Here is a 16,401-nt window from a genome sequence, read left to right on the forward strand (position 1 = left end):
ATGTATCTGGCCCTCAGTCGCGTCCAAAGGATCCTCGAAGTCCTCACGACGATGCCTGCCACCGTGCTCTTCCCAATATGAAATGTGACATGTAGCGATGTATATGTTTGTCCAGTTGCAATGTACCTACAAGAGAAATAATCGAAATCAATTTTTCATGTCGTTACAGGAGAAAGGTACAAGACAAGGTGGCGCAATATACGGGATGCATATGTGAAATGGCTACGGAAGAAAAAACTTGCCGAACGAAGTGGCAGTGGCGGGGGAAGGCGACAAAAAGACTACCAATTTGCCAAGCAATTGTCTTTCATCAATGCAAGCCTTGAACCTAGACTGTAAGTACCACTACTGTGGGCAGGAACTGAGAGCTCATTTACCATGACTTCGGCCATGTATTGCTATGGCCTCAATTCCCATGGCTAGCGAACTTTTCTCACAAGCTTTATCAAATGTTGGGTAGAAACGGGTGATAAAGTGATTGCTAGTGTTTGCTAGCTCTGTGAATTGACGCCACATGCTGTTTGGCACACCAATAAATATTTTTTTTATCTACAGGACTGAAGACAATTTGGAGCAAGAGGAACCGACCCAGGAGGCACGGTTCAGCAGTGAGGAGAGCTTGGTGGATGATGACGTCGCCGATGTAACCTATTTCCCCGAGGCGAGGAGTAGGAGGAGGGAGTCCTTCATCACAACTCCGTCCTTTGATGATGACTTGGCAGAAGAGAGCTTGGATGTTGAGGTTGCAGGACCGAGTGTGGAAGAAGCTGAACCTCCACAATCGACCGCTATGGAAGCTCCAGGGGAACAAGAACAAAGTGAGGAGCACCGAGAGACTGCAGCACAACCAGCGCGCAGGGCAACCCCGACACAGGCCAGAGGACGGGAAGATGCTGCCACACCACCAGTGAGGACCACCACACCAGTGAGGCGTCGAGGTACCCTCCCCCCAACAAGGAGAGAGACAGAGTCCGAGATGTCCGGGGCTGTCTCCGGACTTCTCGGGATTCTTCAGAGCCACCAAACTCTCATAACCCGGCAGTTGCAAGATGAGGACAGGGGCCATATCATGGAGCAGTACAAGTCCCACATCACTTCACTGCAATGTGAGCTCGACGCTGTACATGGGCACTACAGGGACGAGCTTAAAATGATGCATGAGATGCACAGAGGAGAAATCGACCAACTGCGTGCGCAGCATCATCAGTCGGTGGGCCAGCTGCAGAACATGATGCAGCAAATGCATCAACAAAGCAAGGAACTACTGAAATTGCAGGCACACCCGTGTTTTCACACTGTGATGTCTCTAATACCATATCTTGAAAAGGTGCCTTCACAAAACCTGATGGCGTGCCATTCCAATTTGCTGGAGGTGATTAAACAGCACATGGACACGCCATTATTGCAACCACCAATTTTTAGACCCCCACAACCAACAGCGGTGCCCACCTGGCAATCATCACAGATGTACACCGGCTACAGAGGCAGTCAATATGGGCCACCGCTGTCAGGGTCCAGCTCAACCCAGACCAGCACCCAAGAGAGTCCAGATTTCCAGGCAGCAACTCCCACCTTTTCTAGTAGTGGTGCCGATACAATTTGAAAAAAAAAGTCAAATTGTTCCTGGACATGCTCCTCTGAATACCTCCGATCCTCGGAGGAAGGATACCATCACAGGGCTTTTTAACTTTTGGTTTTGCTGGACTTGAACTTTAGGGCCTGGTGTCCCCAAAAGACACTACCTGGGTCACAACCTTGTGCCTGTTGCACTGCACCTGTAGTCCTGCACCTGTGCCTTTGATTCCTCTTGTTCCTTACTTTGTTGATCCTAATCACTTGCACAAGACCCTTGGAGCCATGGGTGAAGGACACCTTCACTGGTCGGTGAGAGGCCTAGCCTTTTCACTGACCTGTGTCCTTCATCCATGGCTCAGAGGGTCCTGTGCCAGTCGTTAGGTTTTAGAAGCACTAACTAATTTAGGGCCTGGTGTCCCCAAAAGACACTACCTGGGTCACAACCTTGTGCCTGTTGCACTGCACCTGTAGTCCTGCACCTGTGCCTTTGATTCCTCTTGTTCCTTACTTTGTTGATCCTAATCACTTGCACAAGACCCTTGGAGCCATGGGTGAAGGACACCTTCACTGGTCGGTGAGAGGCCTAGCCTTTTCACTGACCTGTGTCCTTCATCCATGGCTCAGAGGGTCCTGTGCCAGTCGTTAGGTTTTAGAAGCACTAACTAATTTAGGGCCTGGTGTCCCCAAAAGACACTACCTGGGTCACAACCTTGTGCCTGTTGCACTGCACCTGTAGTCCTGCACCTGTGCCTTTGATTCCTCTTGTTCCTTACTTTGTTGATCCTAATCACTTGCACAAGACCCTTGGAGCCATGGGTGAAGGACACCTTCACTGGTCGGTGAGAGGCCTAGCCTTTTCACTGACCTGTGTCCTTCATCCATGGCTCAGAGGGTCCTGTGCCAGTCGTTAGGTTTTAGAAGCACTAACTAATTTAGGGCCTGGTGTCCCCAAAAGACACTACCTGGGTCACAACCTTGTGCCTGTTGCACTGCACCTGTAGTCCTGCACCTGTGCCTTTGATTCCTCTTGTTCCTTACTTTGTTGATCCTAATCACTTGCACAAGACCCTTGGAGCCATGGGTGAAGGACACCTTCACTGGTCGGTGAGAGGCCTAGCCTTTTCACTGACCTGTGTCCTTCATCCATGGCTCAGAGGGTCCTGTGCCAGTCGTTAGGTTTTAGAAGCACTAACTAATTTAGGGCCTGGTGTCCCCAAAAGACACTACCTGGGTCACAACCTTGTGCCTGTTGCACTGCACCTGTAGTCCTGCACCTGTGCCTTTGATTCCTCTTGTTCCTTACTTTGTTGATCCTAATCACTTGCACAAGACCCTTGGAGCCATGGGTGAAGGACACCTTCACTGGTCGGTGAGAGGCCTAGCCTTTTCACTGACCTGTGTCCTTCATCCATGGCTCAGAGGGTCCTGTGCCAGTCGTTAGGTTTTAGAAGCACTAATAATTTAGGGCCTGGTGTTCCCAAAAGACACTACCTGGGTCACAACCTTGTGCCTGTTGCACTGCACCTGTAGTCCTGCACCTGTGCCATCGGTTCCTCTTGCTCCTCACTTTGTTCTTGTTCCTAACCACTTGCACAAGACCCTTGGAGCCATGGATGAAGGACACCTTGACTGGTCGGTGAGAGGCCTAGCCTTTTCACTGCCCTGTGTCCTTCATCCATGGCTCAGAGGGTCATGTGCCAGTGGTTAGGTTTTTAAAGCACTTCAATTTATTAGGGCCTGGTGTCCCCGAAAGACACTACCTGGGTCACAACCTTGTGCCTGTTGCACTGCACCTGTAGTCATGCACCTCTGCCATCGGTTCCTCTTGCTCCTCACTTTGTTCTTGTTCCTAACCACTTGCACAAGACCCTTGGAGCCATGGATGAAGGACACCTTGACTGGTCGGTGAGAGGCCTAGCCTTTTCACTGCCCTGTGTCCTTCATCCATGGCTCAGAGGGTCATGTGCCAGTGGTTAGGTTTTTAAAGCACTTCAATTTATTAGGGCCTGGTGTCCCCGAAAGACACTACCTGGGTCACAACCTTGTGCCTGTTGCACTGCACCTGTAGTCATGCACCTCTGCCATCGGTTCCTCTTGCTCCTCACTTTGTTCTTGTTCCTAACCACTTGCACAAGACCCTTGGAGCCATGGATGAAGGACACCTTGACTGGTCGGTGAGAGGCCTAGCCTTTTCACTGCCCTGTGTCCTTCATCCATGGCTCAGAGGGTCATGTGCCAGTGGTTAGGTTTTTAAAGCACTTCAATTTATTAGGGCCTGGTGTCCCCGAAAGACACTACCTGGGTCACAACCTTGTGCCTGTTGCACTGCACCTGTAGTCATGCACCTCTGCCATCGGTTCCTCTTGCTCCTCACTTTGTTCTTGTTCCTAACCACTTGCACAAGACCCTTGGAGCCATGGATGAAGGACACCTTGACTGGTCGGTGAGAGGCCTAGCCTTTTCACTGCCCTGTGTCCTTCATCCATGGCTCAGAGGGTCCTGTGCCAGTGGTTAGGTTTTTAAAGCACTTCAATTTATTAGGGCCTGGTGTCCCCGAAAGACACTACCTGGGTCACAACCTTGTGCCTGTTGCACTGCACCTGTAGTCATGCACCTCTGCCATCGGTTCCTCTTGCTCCTCACTTTGTTCTTGTTCCTAACCACTTGCACAAGACCCTTGGAGCCATGGATGAAGGACACCTTGACTGGTCGGTGAGAGGCCTAGCCTTTTCACTGCCCTGTGTCCTTCATCCATGGCTCAGAGGGTCATGTGCCAGTGGTTAGGTTTTTAAAGCACTTCAATTTATTAGGGCCTGGTGTCCCCGAAAGACACTACCTGGGTCACAACCTTGTGCCTGTTGCACTGCACCTGTAGTCATGCACCTCTGCCATCGGTTCCTCTTGCTCCTCACTTTGTTCTTGTTCCTAACCACTTGCACAAGACCCTTGGAGCCATGGATGAAGGACACCTTGACTGGTCGGTGAGAGGCCTAGCCTTTTCACTGCCCTGTGTCCTTCATCCATGGCTCAGAGGGTCATGTGCCAGTGGTTAGGTTTTTAAAGCACTTCAATTTATTAGGGCCTGGTGTCCCCGAAAGACACTACCTGGGTCACAACCTTGTGCCTGTTGCACTGCACCTGTAGTCATGCACCTCTGCCATCGGTTCCTCTTGCTCCTCACTTTGTTCTTGTTCCTAACCACTTGCACAAGACCCTAGGAGCCATGGATGAAGGACACCTTGACTGGTCGGTGAGAGGCCTAGCCTTTTCACTGCCCTGTGTCCTTCATCCATGGCTCAGAGGGTCCTGTGCCAGTGGTTAGGTTTTTGAAGCACTTTAATATTAGGTACTGGTGTCCCCGAAAGACACTTGGGCAGCTATGCCCTGCAACTCTTCCAGCACAAAGTTGGTGGTTGGTGTTCCTTAAAACTGACCGGGCTATACCATTGATATGTTATTTTTTTGTCTTCCATGTTGGAAGAATGTTTCCATGTTGGAAAGTGGTTGTTTTTGCAATAAAAAAATTTGTTTTTACATACCTCAGTGTGATGAGTAGTTGTTCTTGTGGTGTGACTGCTCTCCTGAACGTGGTATCCTTCTTCCTAAGGTCATCCTTCACCATCTCCAAAAGGGTATCAAACCTGTCAGGAGATGTAAAGGAAGAAGCTGTAAAGTATGTTGTGGGACAAGGTGTTGGGTGGAGGATGGGGGAGGTGTGTTTACAGAGGTTTGGGAGTGTTGTGGAGGGTGGGGGTGTAGTGTATAGCTAGGTATACAGGGGTGTGGGGGTCAGGGTGGTGTGTTTAGCTAGGTATACAGGGATGAGGTGTTGTGGGGGTGAGGGTGGGGTGTTTAGGGATGGTGGGGGTTGGTGTATTTAGGCCTAGATACTTTCAGGGGAATAGACATCCGAGTGTAGCTGTAGAACTTCTGTGGGTGTCGTCTGAGGTCCCGGTAGAGGGCCTGGAACTCTCCCTTCCTCTGCCTCCTGGCTAGTAGAGGGTGCACCCACCATCTCCTGCGAGGAGCACGCCTTCTCCCCACATAGTAGTAGGTAAACAACAGGAAGGAGAGAATTCCCAGGTAATAAGCGTAAAAAATGACTGGATCCATGGTCCCAACTGCTGTCTCTGTATCCAAGGATGGTCTCCACACGTCCAGCTGTCTCCAACAATGACCCCAGAGCTTCTGCTGACCTCCCAGAACCCCAGGTATTTATACAGGTTGTTATCTCTTTAAGAATCCGGATCCGGACCGCAACCGTGTTCATACCGCACGGAAACCGTATGCAACCGGACCGGATCCGGACCGGATCCGGACAGGAACCGTACGGTTCAGGTCCGATCCGGCTCCGGTGCGGTCCGGACATCCGGTGCGGTTTTCGCAAAACCGCAAGTGTGAACGGGGCCTAAATCTGGAAATAACCATAAGCCAGGGAGGTTAAACTGCCGAATGATGAATGAGATCCTCTTGTCCTAAGTGTTCCTCCACTGTTGCAGATTTCTGGAATCTCCTATGGGCATGCCCCTCAATTGCCAATTTCTGGAGGCACAGTGTACACCTCTTTTCAGAGATGTTGGACAAGCCCTTGGACTGCCACCCTATGTGTTGCCTTTTGGGTGTTTTTGGGGAGAACCAATTCACTCAGGGTCTGGGAGACTGTAGAACTATCACTCTACAATGGCTGGCAACAACATCTCCCCAGTTCGAAGATTGGATTAAAAGTGTTCACGTAATCCCGCTTCTGGTTAAACTGGTATTTACACATAGAGGATGTCCTCAAAAGTTCTCTAAGGTATGGTCGGGTTGGCAGAATTTTCCATTCACAATGCTGGACTGCCCTACTGGGTAGAGCCTGGTGCATATACTACTAAACTGCAAGATTATGCTCCTATTGCATTAAATCTTATTCAGCCTTTACTTTTCTACTATTTTACCCTTTTTGTGGAATGTGCTGTTTTGTGTTTGTCATGTTTTTGTTCAGTTTTTAGGATTACTGTGGTTAGAGGTATATGGAAGCTGCCATATTTATTACCTTTTAAGCAATACTAGTTGTCTTACGGCCCTGCTGGACTATTGCTAGGTGCAGTAGTGTCTGAATCCCACCAGAAACAAGCATGCAACTAATCTTTTTAGATCTGACAATAATGTCAGAAACTCCTGATCTGCTGCATGCTTGTTCAGAGTCTATGGGGTGGATTCATCATTAAGCTGCACTGCTACAGCAGCTGCCATAGCGTGCACTTCTAACTAACGCAATGCTCCATTAGTTTAACGAGCACTCAAATTCATTTAACGCTCGCTCCACTGAACCTGCGCTGAGCCCCGGCGGGTCCAATGGCTTAAAAGGACGAGATTCTTGCACTTTGATTGGCCCAATAGGCTGACTGTCACAGGCAGCCTACTGGGCCAATCAAAGTTGAGTTAATGGATCGCTCGTTAAACTAATGGAGCATAGCAGTGGCAGTGCAGCACACACAGCTTAATGAATCAACCCCCATGGCTAAAAGTATTAGAGACAGGATCAGCAGGACTGCCCGCCAACTGGTATTGCTTAAAAGGCAATAAATATGGCAGGCAGCCTCCATATACCTCTCACGACAGTTGTCCTTTAATCATATTGGATATGCTCGTCCAGTGTTTCTCAAATCTGTCCTCGTGACTCCCTAACGGTGCATGATTTGCAGGCAACCTAGATGGATTCCATGTAGCTGAGACACTAATTACCCCACCTGTACATAGGCAAGGTTGTCTGCAAATCATGCACCATTGGGGAGTCACAAGGACAGGTTTGAGAAACACTGTGCTAGTCCCTCAATAGACAAGACAAGACACAGAACATTAATATCCCACTTTTCTTCTGGCGGACTCAAAGCTTCAGCCACTATGGTATTCTCTATAGCAGGGCTTTTCAACCCTGTCCTCAAGTACCACCAACAGTGCATGTTTCTTGGAAATCCAGAGAGGTAGTTAATCAGCTCTGCTGAGAGTCTGAGACACTAATTACCTCACCTGTGCATGTTTGGGGTTTTCTGCAAAACATGCACTGTTGGTGGTACTTGAGGACAGGGTTGAAAAGCCCTGCTCTATAGGCAGCAGCAGTGTTAGGGAGTCTTGCCCAAAGGTCTCCTCACTGAATAGGTGCTGGCTTACTGAATAGGAAAAGCCAAGATTCAAATCCTGGTCTTTTGTATCAGACGTAGAGCACTTAATCAGTACACTATCCAGCCATTATTTTATGCTGGTATCCAGATGCACCCTTCTTGTGTTTTGTGATAACTTGCTATACCTGCAAGGACTATGCAAATTCCAATTGTATATTTCAATTGTGCTCACCCGCTCATCCTATTTGTTGAGTACTATGACTATGTTTCTTACCTTTTGCCAATAAATGTGTTTAAAAAAAAGTAACGAATGAACCCATTTTGAGGAGCGTTCCAGAGTGAGGCCTGACCCACTTTCCCCCGACATGTGGCAATGCTGCAAGCCACTGGCCACGGCTCGTTGAGGAGAGACTCGCATTAAATTGGTTTATGAGAATTTATTTAATATGCATTTTATAAGCACGTTTACACATTAAAAGGGTAATTGCACCAGGGGAACTCCTTTTACTTTCTTTTCCTATTTAGCACCCTGTGATATTCCCATCCCATGAGGCCACATACTAGAGGCTGCCCTTTACTACATAGAGCTGTTTACTATTGTCAGGATCTGACTGACTATCCTTTGTATGCATGAGGTATTTGACTTACTGTTTTTCATTCAACTATAAAAAAATCTTCCTCCCTTCACTGGCCTGCATGGCTTTGCCACTGGTGGCTATCATGTGAAAGGGGGAACATTTATTGTAGAGAGGGTGTGTCAGGAAATGATCAGCCCTCTGAACCTGAGCCCCCCAAAAGGCACCTACAAGCAGGGCTGGATTATTGGAAAGGCTACAAAGGTCCAGGCCTTGGGCAGTTGTAGCCCCAGGGGGCACCTGGATACGGAAGAGGGGGTGCTATATAAGAAAGAGGGGGCAGAAAATGAGAAGTAATAAATGAAAAGGAGAAGCTGAAGCCCAATGGAGCAGTTTATGAAAGAGTAGGGCAGTACATGGATGATACACATGGAAGACGGGCTGCACAAGGAATGGGAGGGGCATTGCTGCACATGAAAGGGAAGTTACAATCTACTGGGCGTTGGAGCAGAAAAAGTATAAATATGGCCTTGCCTGCAAGGGCTGTTACTCTGGTAGTTATTCTTCTGCCTACACATTTGTATGCCTTAAAAGGGATTTGGCATCACAGTACACCTTTTTCTCTTTTTATATTAGTCATAATAGTTGTATTACATCACACTAGGTTGGTCATGTGTCCTTTAACCACTTAAGTACCAGCCGTCTCTGCCCCCTTAAGGACCAGAGACCGCTGGTACAAGAACGACGGCATACCGTCGAATCGCTGTGCATAGCCGCCGCAACCGCCATCATAGCCGCACGCCGGGATCCTCAGGACATAGACTCTGCCATCTCTATGACGGCAGAGTCATGTGAGCCGGTCAGGAGCCGTTTTCAATGGCTCCTGACCGTGTCTATCAATGTGAGCCAATGGGAGCGGCTTACATTGATAGACACGGCCAGGCGTCAATGAAATCGGCTCCTGCCCGGCTCACATGGCTCTGCCGTCATAGAGACGGAGGCGGGAAATGTAGGGTTTGAGCGGCGCAATTGGCGGGGAGCGACAGAAACGGCGAATGTGCGCTGCGGACGGCGATTGAAATCTGTGCCCTGCCAGCCAGGAACCCACCAAAACAGGGCGTAGATTTCAATCAAGGTGGTCCGAAAGTAGTTAAGGACTTGGCAGCAGGTTATGTAATAACCTGGCAACAATCTCTGGAAGCAGAGATGCATAGGAAGCGGAAGTCAAGTAACTGTTGCACTGATAAGGAGAGGTACCAATATGTCAGACAAGCTATGGCCAAGATTGTCAGTGTTTAGTCTGGAAAGCTGCAGCTTTATGATATATGTACCATGAAAGAATGAAGTACATTAGTTCAAATGTCCTACTCATTAGAAGCAATCAAATTTCAAGGTTATTTTTCAGAGTGCATGTTACATGATGAAGGTTTGAATACTGTGCTTGCCTGATTTTTAGAAGTTTGCTTTTCCATTAGGAACACTTACCTGTACTGTAAAAGTGGAAGGTGCTCAGACTGGCATCAATACCCACAGATACAGGCCCAACGCTGCACACTGCCTTCTTCAATGCCTTCTCATTGCCCTCCGGTACTTCTTTGAAGGATTTACATTTGGCAGCCTTGCCTTTGGCAGTGTAGTTACAAGCCTGATCCTAAAAGCAACAAAAAATTGAATGTGATTTTATAAAGTGTACATTCATGGGATCAGAAGTAAAATCTGCTTAGCACATGCTCAGATTAACAAAATCTCTGTAAAGACACTAAAAGCACTTAGTACTTATGTATATACTGTAAAATATACATTTATTTTATTTATTTATTGTATTTATAAAGCGCCAACATATTACGCAGCACTGGACATTAGGTTATACAATACAATACAATACAATAACATTTGTAAAGCGCTTTTCTCCCATAGGACTCAAAGCGCATAGTTGTGTCTCAGATTAACCTGCTGAGCGGTCTGGACGAGCTCAGCTCGTCCAGTACCGCCGGAGCCTGCCGCTCAGGCCCTGCTGGGCCGATTTGGCTCAAGTAAAAAGCAGCACACGCAGCCGGCACTTTGCCAGCCGCGTGTGCTGCCTGATCGCCGCCACTCTGCGGCGATCCGCCGCGAGCAGCAGCGAAAGAGGGTCCCCCCAGCCGCCTGAGCCCAGCGTAGCCGGAACAAAAAGTTCCGGCCAGCGCTAAGGGCTGGATCGGAGGCGGCTGACGTCAGGACGTCGGCTGACGTCCATGACGTCACTCCGCTCGTCGCTATGGCGACGAGGGAAGCAAAACAAGGAAGGCCGCTCATTGCGGCCTTCCTTGTTTATTCTGGGCGCCGGAGGCGATCGGAAGAACGCCTCCGGAGCGCCCTCTAGTGGGCTTTCATGCAGCCAACTTTCAGTTGGCTGCATGAAATAGTTTTTTTTTTTATTAAAAAAAAACCCTCCCGCAGCCTCCCTGGCGATCTTATCAGAACGCCAGGCAGGTTAATACAGGGTTGCAGGCTGGGTTGTGTTACAGAGGAGATAGTCAGATGTTCATGAATGCCAGACTAAAGAGGTAGGTTTTCAGTTTAGACTTCAATGCTTCCAGGGATGGAGCTGTCCTGATTGGGTGTGGCAGGGAGTTCCAAAGTGTAGGGGCAGCATGACAAAAGGCTCTGTCTCCATAAGTTTTGAGGTGGACTCTGGGGGTGACCATGGTGTTGCGTCCTTTTGATCTAAGATTGTGGGGGGTGTGATGCAGTTGCAACAAGTCCTTCAGGTATCCAGGGCCCAGATTGTGCAAGGATTTGAATGTCAGTAAGCCAATCTTAACCACTTGAGGACCGTGGGCTTTAACCCCCTTAAGGACCAGGCACTTTTTTCCATTCAGACCACTGCAGCTTTCACGGTTTATTGCTCGCTCATACAACCTACCACCTAAATGAATTTTGCCTCCTTTTCTTGTCACTAATAAAGCTTTCTTTTGGTGCTATTTGATTGCTGCTGCGAGTTTTACTTTTTATTATATTCATCAAAAAAGACATGAATTTTGGCAAAAAAATGATTTTTTTACTTTCTGTGCTGACATTTTTCAAATAAAGTTAAATTTCTGTATACATGCAGCGCGAAAAATGTGGACAAACATGTTTTTGATTAAAAAAAACCCATTCAGTGTATATTCATTGGTTTGGGTAAAAGTTATAGCGTTTACAAACTATGGTGCAAAAAGTGAATTTTCCCATTTTCAAGCATCTATGACTTTTCTGACCACCTGATATGTTTCATGAGGGGCTAGAAGTCCAGGATAGTATAAATACCCCCCAAATGACCCCATTTTGGAAAGAAGACATCCCAAAGTATTCACTGAGAGGCATAGTGAGTTCATAGAAGATATTAATTTTTGTCACAAGTAAGCGGAAAATGACACTTTGTGACAAAAAAAAAAAAAGTTTCCATTTCTTCTAAATTGCGACAAAGAAAAATGAAATCTGCCACGGACTCACCATGCCCCTCTCTGAATACCTTGAAGTGTCTACTTTCCAAAATGGGGTCATTTGTGGAGTGTGTTTACTGTCCTCGCATTTTGGGGGGTGCTAATTTGTAAGCACCCCTGTAAAGCCTAAAGGTGCTCATTGGACTTGGGCCCCTTAGCGCAGTTAGGCTGCAAAAAAGTGCCACACATGTGGTATTGCCGTACTCAGGAGAAGTAGTATAATGTGTTTTGGGGTGTATTTTTACACATACCGATGCTGAGTGGGAGAAATATCTCTGTAAATGACAATTTTTTATTTTTTTTTACACACAATTGTCCATTTACAGAGATCTTTCTCCCACTCAGCATGGGTATGTGTAAAATATACCCCAAAACACATTATACTACTTCTCCTGAGTACGACGATACCACATGTGTGGCACTTTTTTGCACCCTAACTGCGCTAAGGGGCCTAAAGTCCAATGAGTACCTTTAGGATTTCACAGGTCATTTTGAGTAATTTCGTTTCAAGACTACTCCTCACGGTTTAGGGCCCCTAAAATGCCAGGACAGTATAGGAACCCCACAAATGACCCCATTTTAGAAAGCAGACACCCCAAGGTATTCCGTTAGTAGTACGGTGAGTTCATAGAAGATTTTATTTTTTGTCACAAGTTAGCGGAAAATGACACTTTGTGAAAATAACCAAAAAAAATCAATTTCCGCTAACTTGTGACAAAAAATAAGTGACCCCATTCTGACAAAAAACAAGTGACCCCATTTTAGAAAGAAGACACCCCAAGGTATTCCGTTAGGTGTATGGTGAGTTCATAGAAGATTTTATTTTTTGTCACAAGTTAGTGAAAAATGACAGGGGGAGTACACTGGGGGGGGGTCTGAGGGGGGGTCTGGGGAGAATCTGAGGGGTGGGGGGTGATCAGGAGGGGGCAGGGGGCAGGGGGGGATAAAAAAAAATAGCGTTGACAGACAGTGACAGGGAGTGATTGATGGGTGATTAGGGGGGTAATTGGGTGCAAACAGGGGTCTGGGGGGTGGGCAGGGGGGAGGGGGGTCTGAGGGGTGCTGTGGGCGATCTGGGGCAGGGGGGCGCTTCCGTATGGCCGGCGGGATGTTGCGGCGGGTGAGCGGAGACAGGCGCCGGCAGAGGATCGCGTCACGGATGACGTGAGCGCTCCGCCCATGCCCCTAAAAGGGCCGCCGCCTCTGTGGGTGAGCTGGTCCTTGCGGGCTCCACTTCCCGGCCGCCCCTGTGCGTTAGGCGGTTGGGAAGTGGTTAAACAGAATTCTCCATTTTATCGGTAGCCAGTGGAGTGAGGTCAGGGTTGGTGTTATGTGGCAATGGCGGGGTTGGCTCGTTAACAGCCTTGCGGCGGCATTCTGTACTATTTGCAGACGGCGTAAGTCTTTCTTATGCAGGCCTGTGTAGAGGGCGTTGCAGTAGTCTAACCTTGATGTGACGAAGGCATGGACTAGGGTTGGAAGATCCTCTGAAGGAATTAGGTGTTTAATCTTGGCAATATTCCTTAGATGAAAGAAGGAATGTTTCACAACAGCTGAGATTTGATTCCTGAAGCTTAATTTCCTATCAATCAGTACTCCCAGCTGCGCACACAGTCTGAGTTTTTCAGGTCTGAGCTCCCTATCCTTAGCGGTGTTGGTTGAGACTGGGGCTGCTTTGCTGTTGAGCCCTGGCCCTCGATAACAAGAACCTCAGTTTTGTCAGCATTAAGTTTTAGCCAATTAATATTCATCCACTCCTGAAGCTCAGCTAAGCATGAGTTTATTTGTGGAGTAGGGTCTGTGATGCCAGGTTTGAATGACAAATATAGCTGGGTGTCATCAGCATAGCAATGATATGTCAGGCCATGTTTTTGTATGATTTCTCCAAGTGGCAGCATGTATATGGTGAAAAGTAAAGGGGATAATATTGCGCCCTGAGGTACACCGTATTTTAGTGGTACAAGGTTGGAGAGGAAGGGCCCTAAGGCTACCCTTTGTGTTCTGCCAGCCAGGAAGGAGTTGAACCACTGGAGTACAATGCCATCTATGCCACAGTACTCTTGTAGCCTGTTGAGCAAGATTTCATGATCGACTGTGTCAAAAGCCGCTGAGAGGTCGAGCAAAATCAGGATGGAACATTGACCCTTGTCTCTTGCAATGAGCAGATCATTGCAAATCTCGGTGAGGGCTGTTTCACAGCTGTGATATTTCCTGAAGCCAGATTGAAGAGGGTCAAGGATGTTGTTTCTGGAGAGCCTGTCTTCAAGTTGGAGGTAGACAGCCTTTTCAATAACTTTTCCCAGAAAGGGGAGGTTAGAGACAGGTCTGTAGCTGTTTAGAGCATCTGGGTCTAAGGATGGTTTCTTGAGTAGTGGCCTGACGATTGCTTCTTTCAGAGTAGAGGAAACCACCCTTCTTGTAAGGAACCGTTGACTATTTTGTGGAATGCCGGTGTAAATAGGTCAGGGCATTTCAACATGAACTTAGTGGGGCCAGGGTCCAGATCGCAGGTAGTATGGCGAAAGTTTGAGAGGATGTCCAAGATGTCTTTTTCAGTGATTACTTTAAAATCAGACCATGGTGGTAGGCTATTTTTGCACCTGTTATATGGCTCTGCATGGGTTTCTTGGGCTGTGAATTGAATGGCAGATCGTATGGAGGAGACTTTGTCTGAGAAGAAGTGGGCAAATTTTTCGCACAGTTCCTGTGAAGGTCTGATGCTGGATTTCCTGCAAGATGGATTGCAGAGACTGTCAACCGTGCGGAATAGTTGGGCAGGTCTGTTGGCTGCATTTGCAATTTCGTGAGACAGGAATAAGGACTTCTTTTTGCTAATCGCCGTTTGATATTTTTTCAGGTGAGCAGTTAGGGAAAGTTTGTCATCAGGGGACTGGTGTTTGCGTCACCTTCGTTCCAATCTGCGTCCCTGTTTCTTTAGTTCCTTTATAGAGTTGTCAAACCAGCGAGCGTGATGTAATGGTGCGGAACGTTTTATCTTTAATGGAGCTATGGCGTCAAAAGCGGCTGAGACATCGTGGTTATATTTAAGGACCATGGGTTCAAGGCCCAAGTTGTGATCTGTCAGTCCGCCTAGATTGAGGCTGTTCTGCAGGTGTTGGGGTGTCAAACCTTTCAAGGAACGATATTTTATTAGTTCTTTCACTTGGTGTTTTGTAGCCGGTGCTGTAAAGGAGAAGTGGACAGTGTGGTGGTCTGACCAAACTACTGGATCAATTTCCACATTGGATATTAGGAGTTCTGAATGGAAAATGAGGTCCAGAGTGTGTCCTTTTTTGTGGATAGGGAGGTTGATGGCTTGAGAGAAGCCCAGTTCATTCATGGAGAGAAGTAGCTCAGTTCCAAATTGGGAAGAGTGTGTATCGAGTATCGACCCATGCGTTAAAGTCTCCCAGAATTATCCACCTAGGGTGTTTCAGTGTTATGCAAGATACAAGTTCTGCTATTTCCTTGAGAAAAGCTGAGCCACCATTAGGGGGTCGGTAGACAAGCAGTATGTTTATTTTTTTCTCAGCTGAGAGTTCGGCTGCCAGACATTCAAAAGAGTGGGTGGGGGCAACAGCAAGGTTAGGTTACAGGCAATATTTAGGGGTGACATACAGCCATATGACAATACAGGAATACAAGAAAAACCAGATCACACAGTACAAGGTAATGCTGCTTAGTCAGTCACTGGATGGGAGCATGGAGATTAGGCAGTTTGAGTTCATGGGTGCACAGTAATGGAGGTATGTGATCAGGTAGGACACAAAAGGAGGAGGACCCTGCCCAAAGGCTTACAATCTAGAGCATACATATGCTAAACTTAGAAATCAAGCAGCCGAAAAGTTAAAAGATACAGTCAGCTCACCCTCATTGGTTTCTGCTTATCTGATCTGCAGGTTTAAAGAGAGTCTGAAGCGAGAATAGATCTCGCTTCAGACCTCATAGCTAGCAGGGGCATGCGTGCCCCTGCTAAAACGCCGCTATAGCGCGGCTTAACGGGGGTCCCTGTTCCCCCAAACCCCCTCCGTGCAGCGGGGGAGCGCTTCCTGGTTGGGGCAGGGCTAACCGCCGCAGCCCTGCCCCATGCGCGTCTGTCAGACGCGTATCTCCGCCTCTCCCCCGCCCCTCTCAGTCTTCCTTCACTGAGAGGGGCGGGGGAGAGGCGGCGATGCGCGTCTGATAGACGCGCTGGGAGGCAGGGCTGCAGCCGTTAGCCCTGCCTCCAGGAAGGATATCTCCAGCGACCATTTTCCGACCAACATTTGCGGGGGGTGGGTTGGGGGTGAAGGGACCCCCGTTAAGCCGCGGGATAGCGGCGTTTTAGCAGGGGCACACGTGCCCCTGCTATATATAAGACCTGAAGCGAGATTTAGTCTCGCTTCAGTGTCTCTTTAAGTACAGTGACTCATGGCTATACTTTAAATCGATATCCTTTAAATGTATACACTTATGTATACACTGCTGACCATATGGTCTGCAAATATATCCCTGGCGAGACTGATGCTGACAGGCAAACTAGTATCTCCCTATTTAGAATCTCTATGAAATGTTTATTAAAGAATGCTGCTAGAGAATACAGAGGCCCAGCTGCCAGATACAGAGAAGCTACCATCTATTAGAGATGGCTCGAACCTCCGACTTTCGGTTCATGAACCTCGAACGCGAACTTCTGCAAAAGTT

The 16,401-nt window shown here is 47.9% G+C and overlaps 1 protein-coding gene across 1 annotated transcript in view; it reads right to left on the bottom strand.

The window, feature by feature from the left end:
- Positions 1 to 16,401, bottom strand: part of LOC137532589 (cathepsin K-like) — a 97,518-nt gene that overhangs the window by 15,293 nt on the left and 65,824 nt on the right. Inside the window, exon 6 of the mRNA XM_068253255.1 lies at positions 9,740 to 9,905. Coding sequence (XP_068109356.1) covers positions 9,740 to 9,905 — 166 coding nt within the window. The remainder of the gene's footprint in view (positions 1 to 9,739; positions 9,906 to 16,401) is intronic.

This window comes from Hyperolius riggenbachi, chromosome 9, assembly GCF_040937935.1.
Source record: "Hyperolius riggenbachi isolate aHypRig1 chromosome 9, aHypRig1.pri, whole genome shotgun sequence".
Taxonomy (NCBI): domain Eukaryota; kingdom Metazoa; phylum Chordata; class Amphibia; order Anura; family Hyperoliidae; genus Hyperolius; species Hyperolius riggenbachi.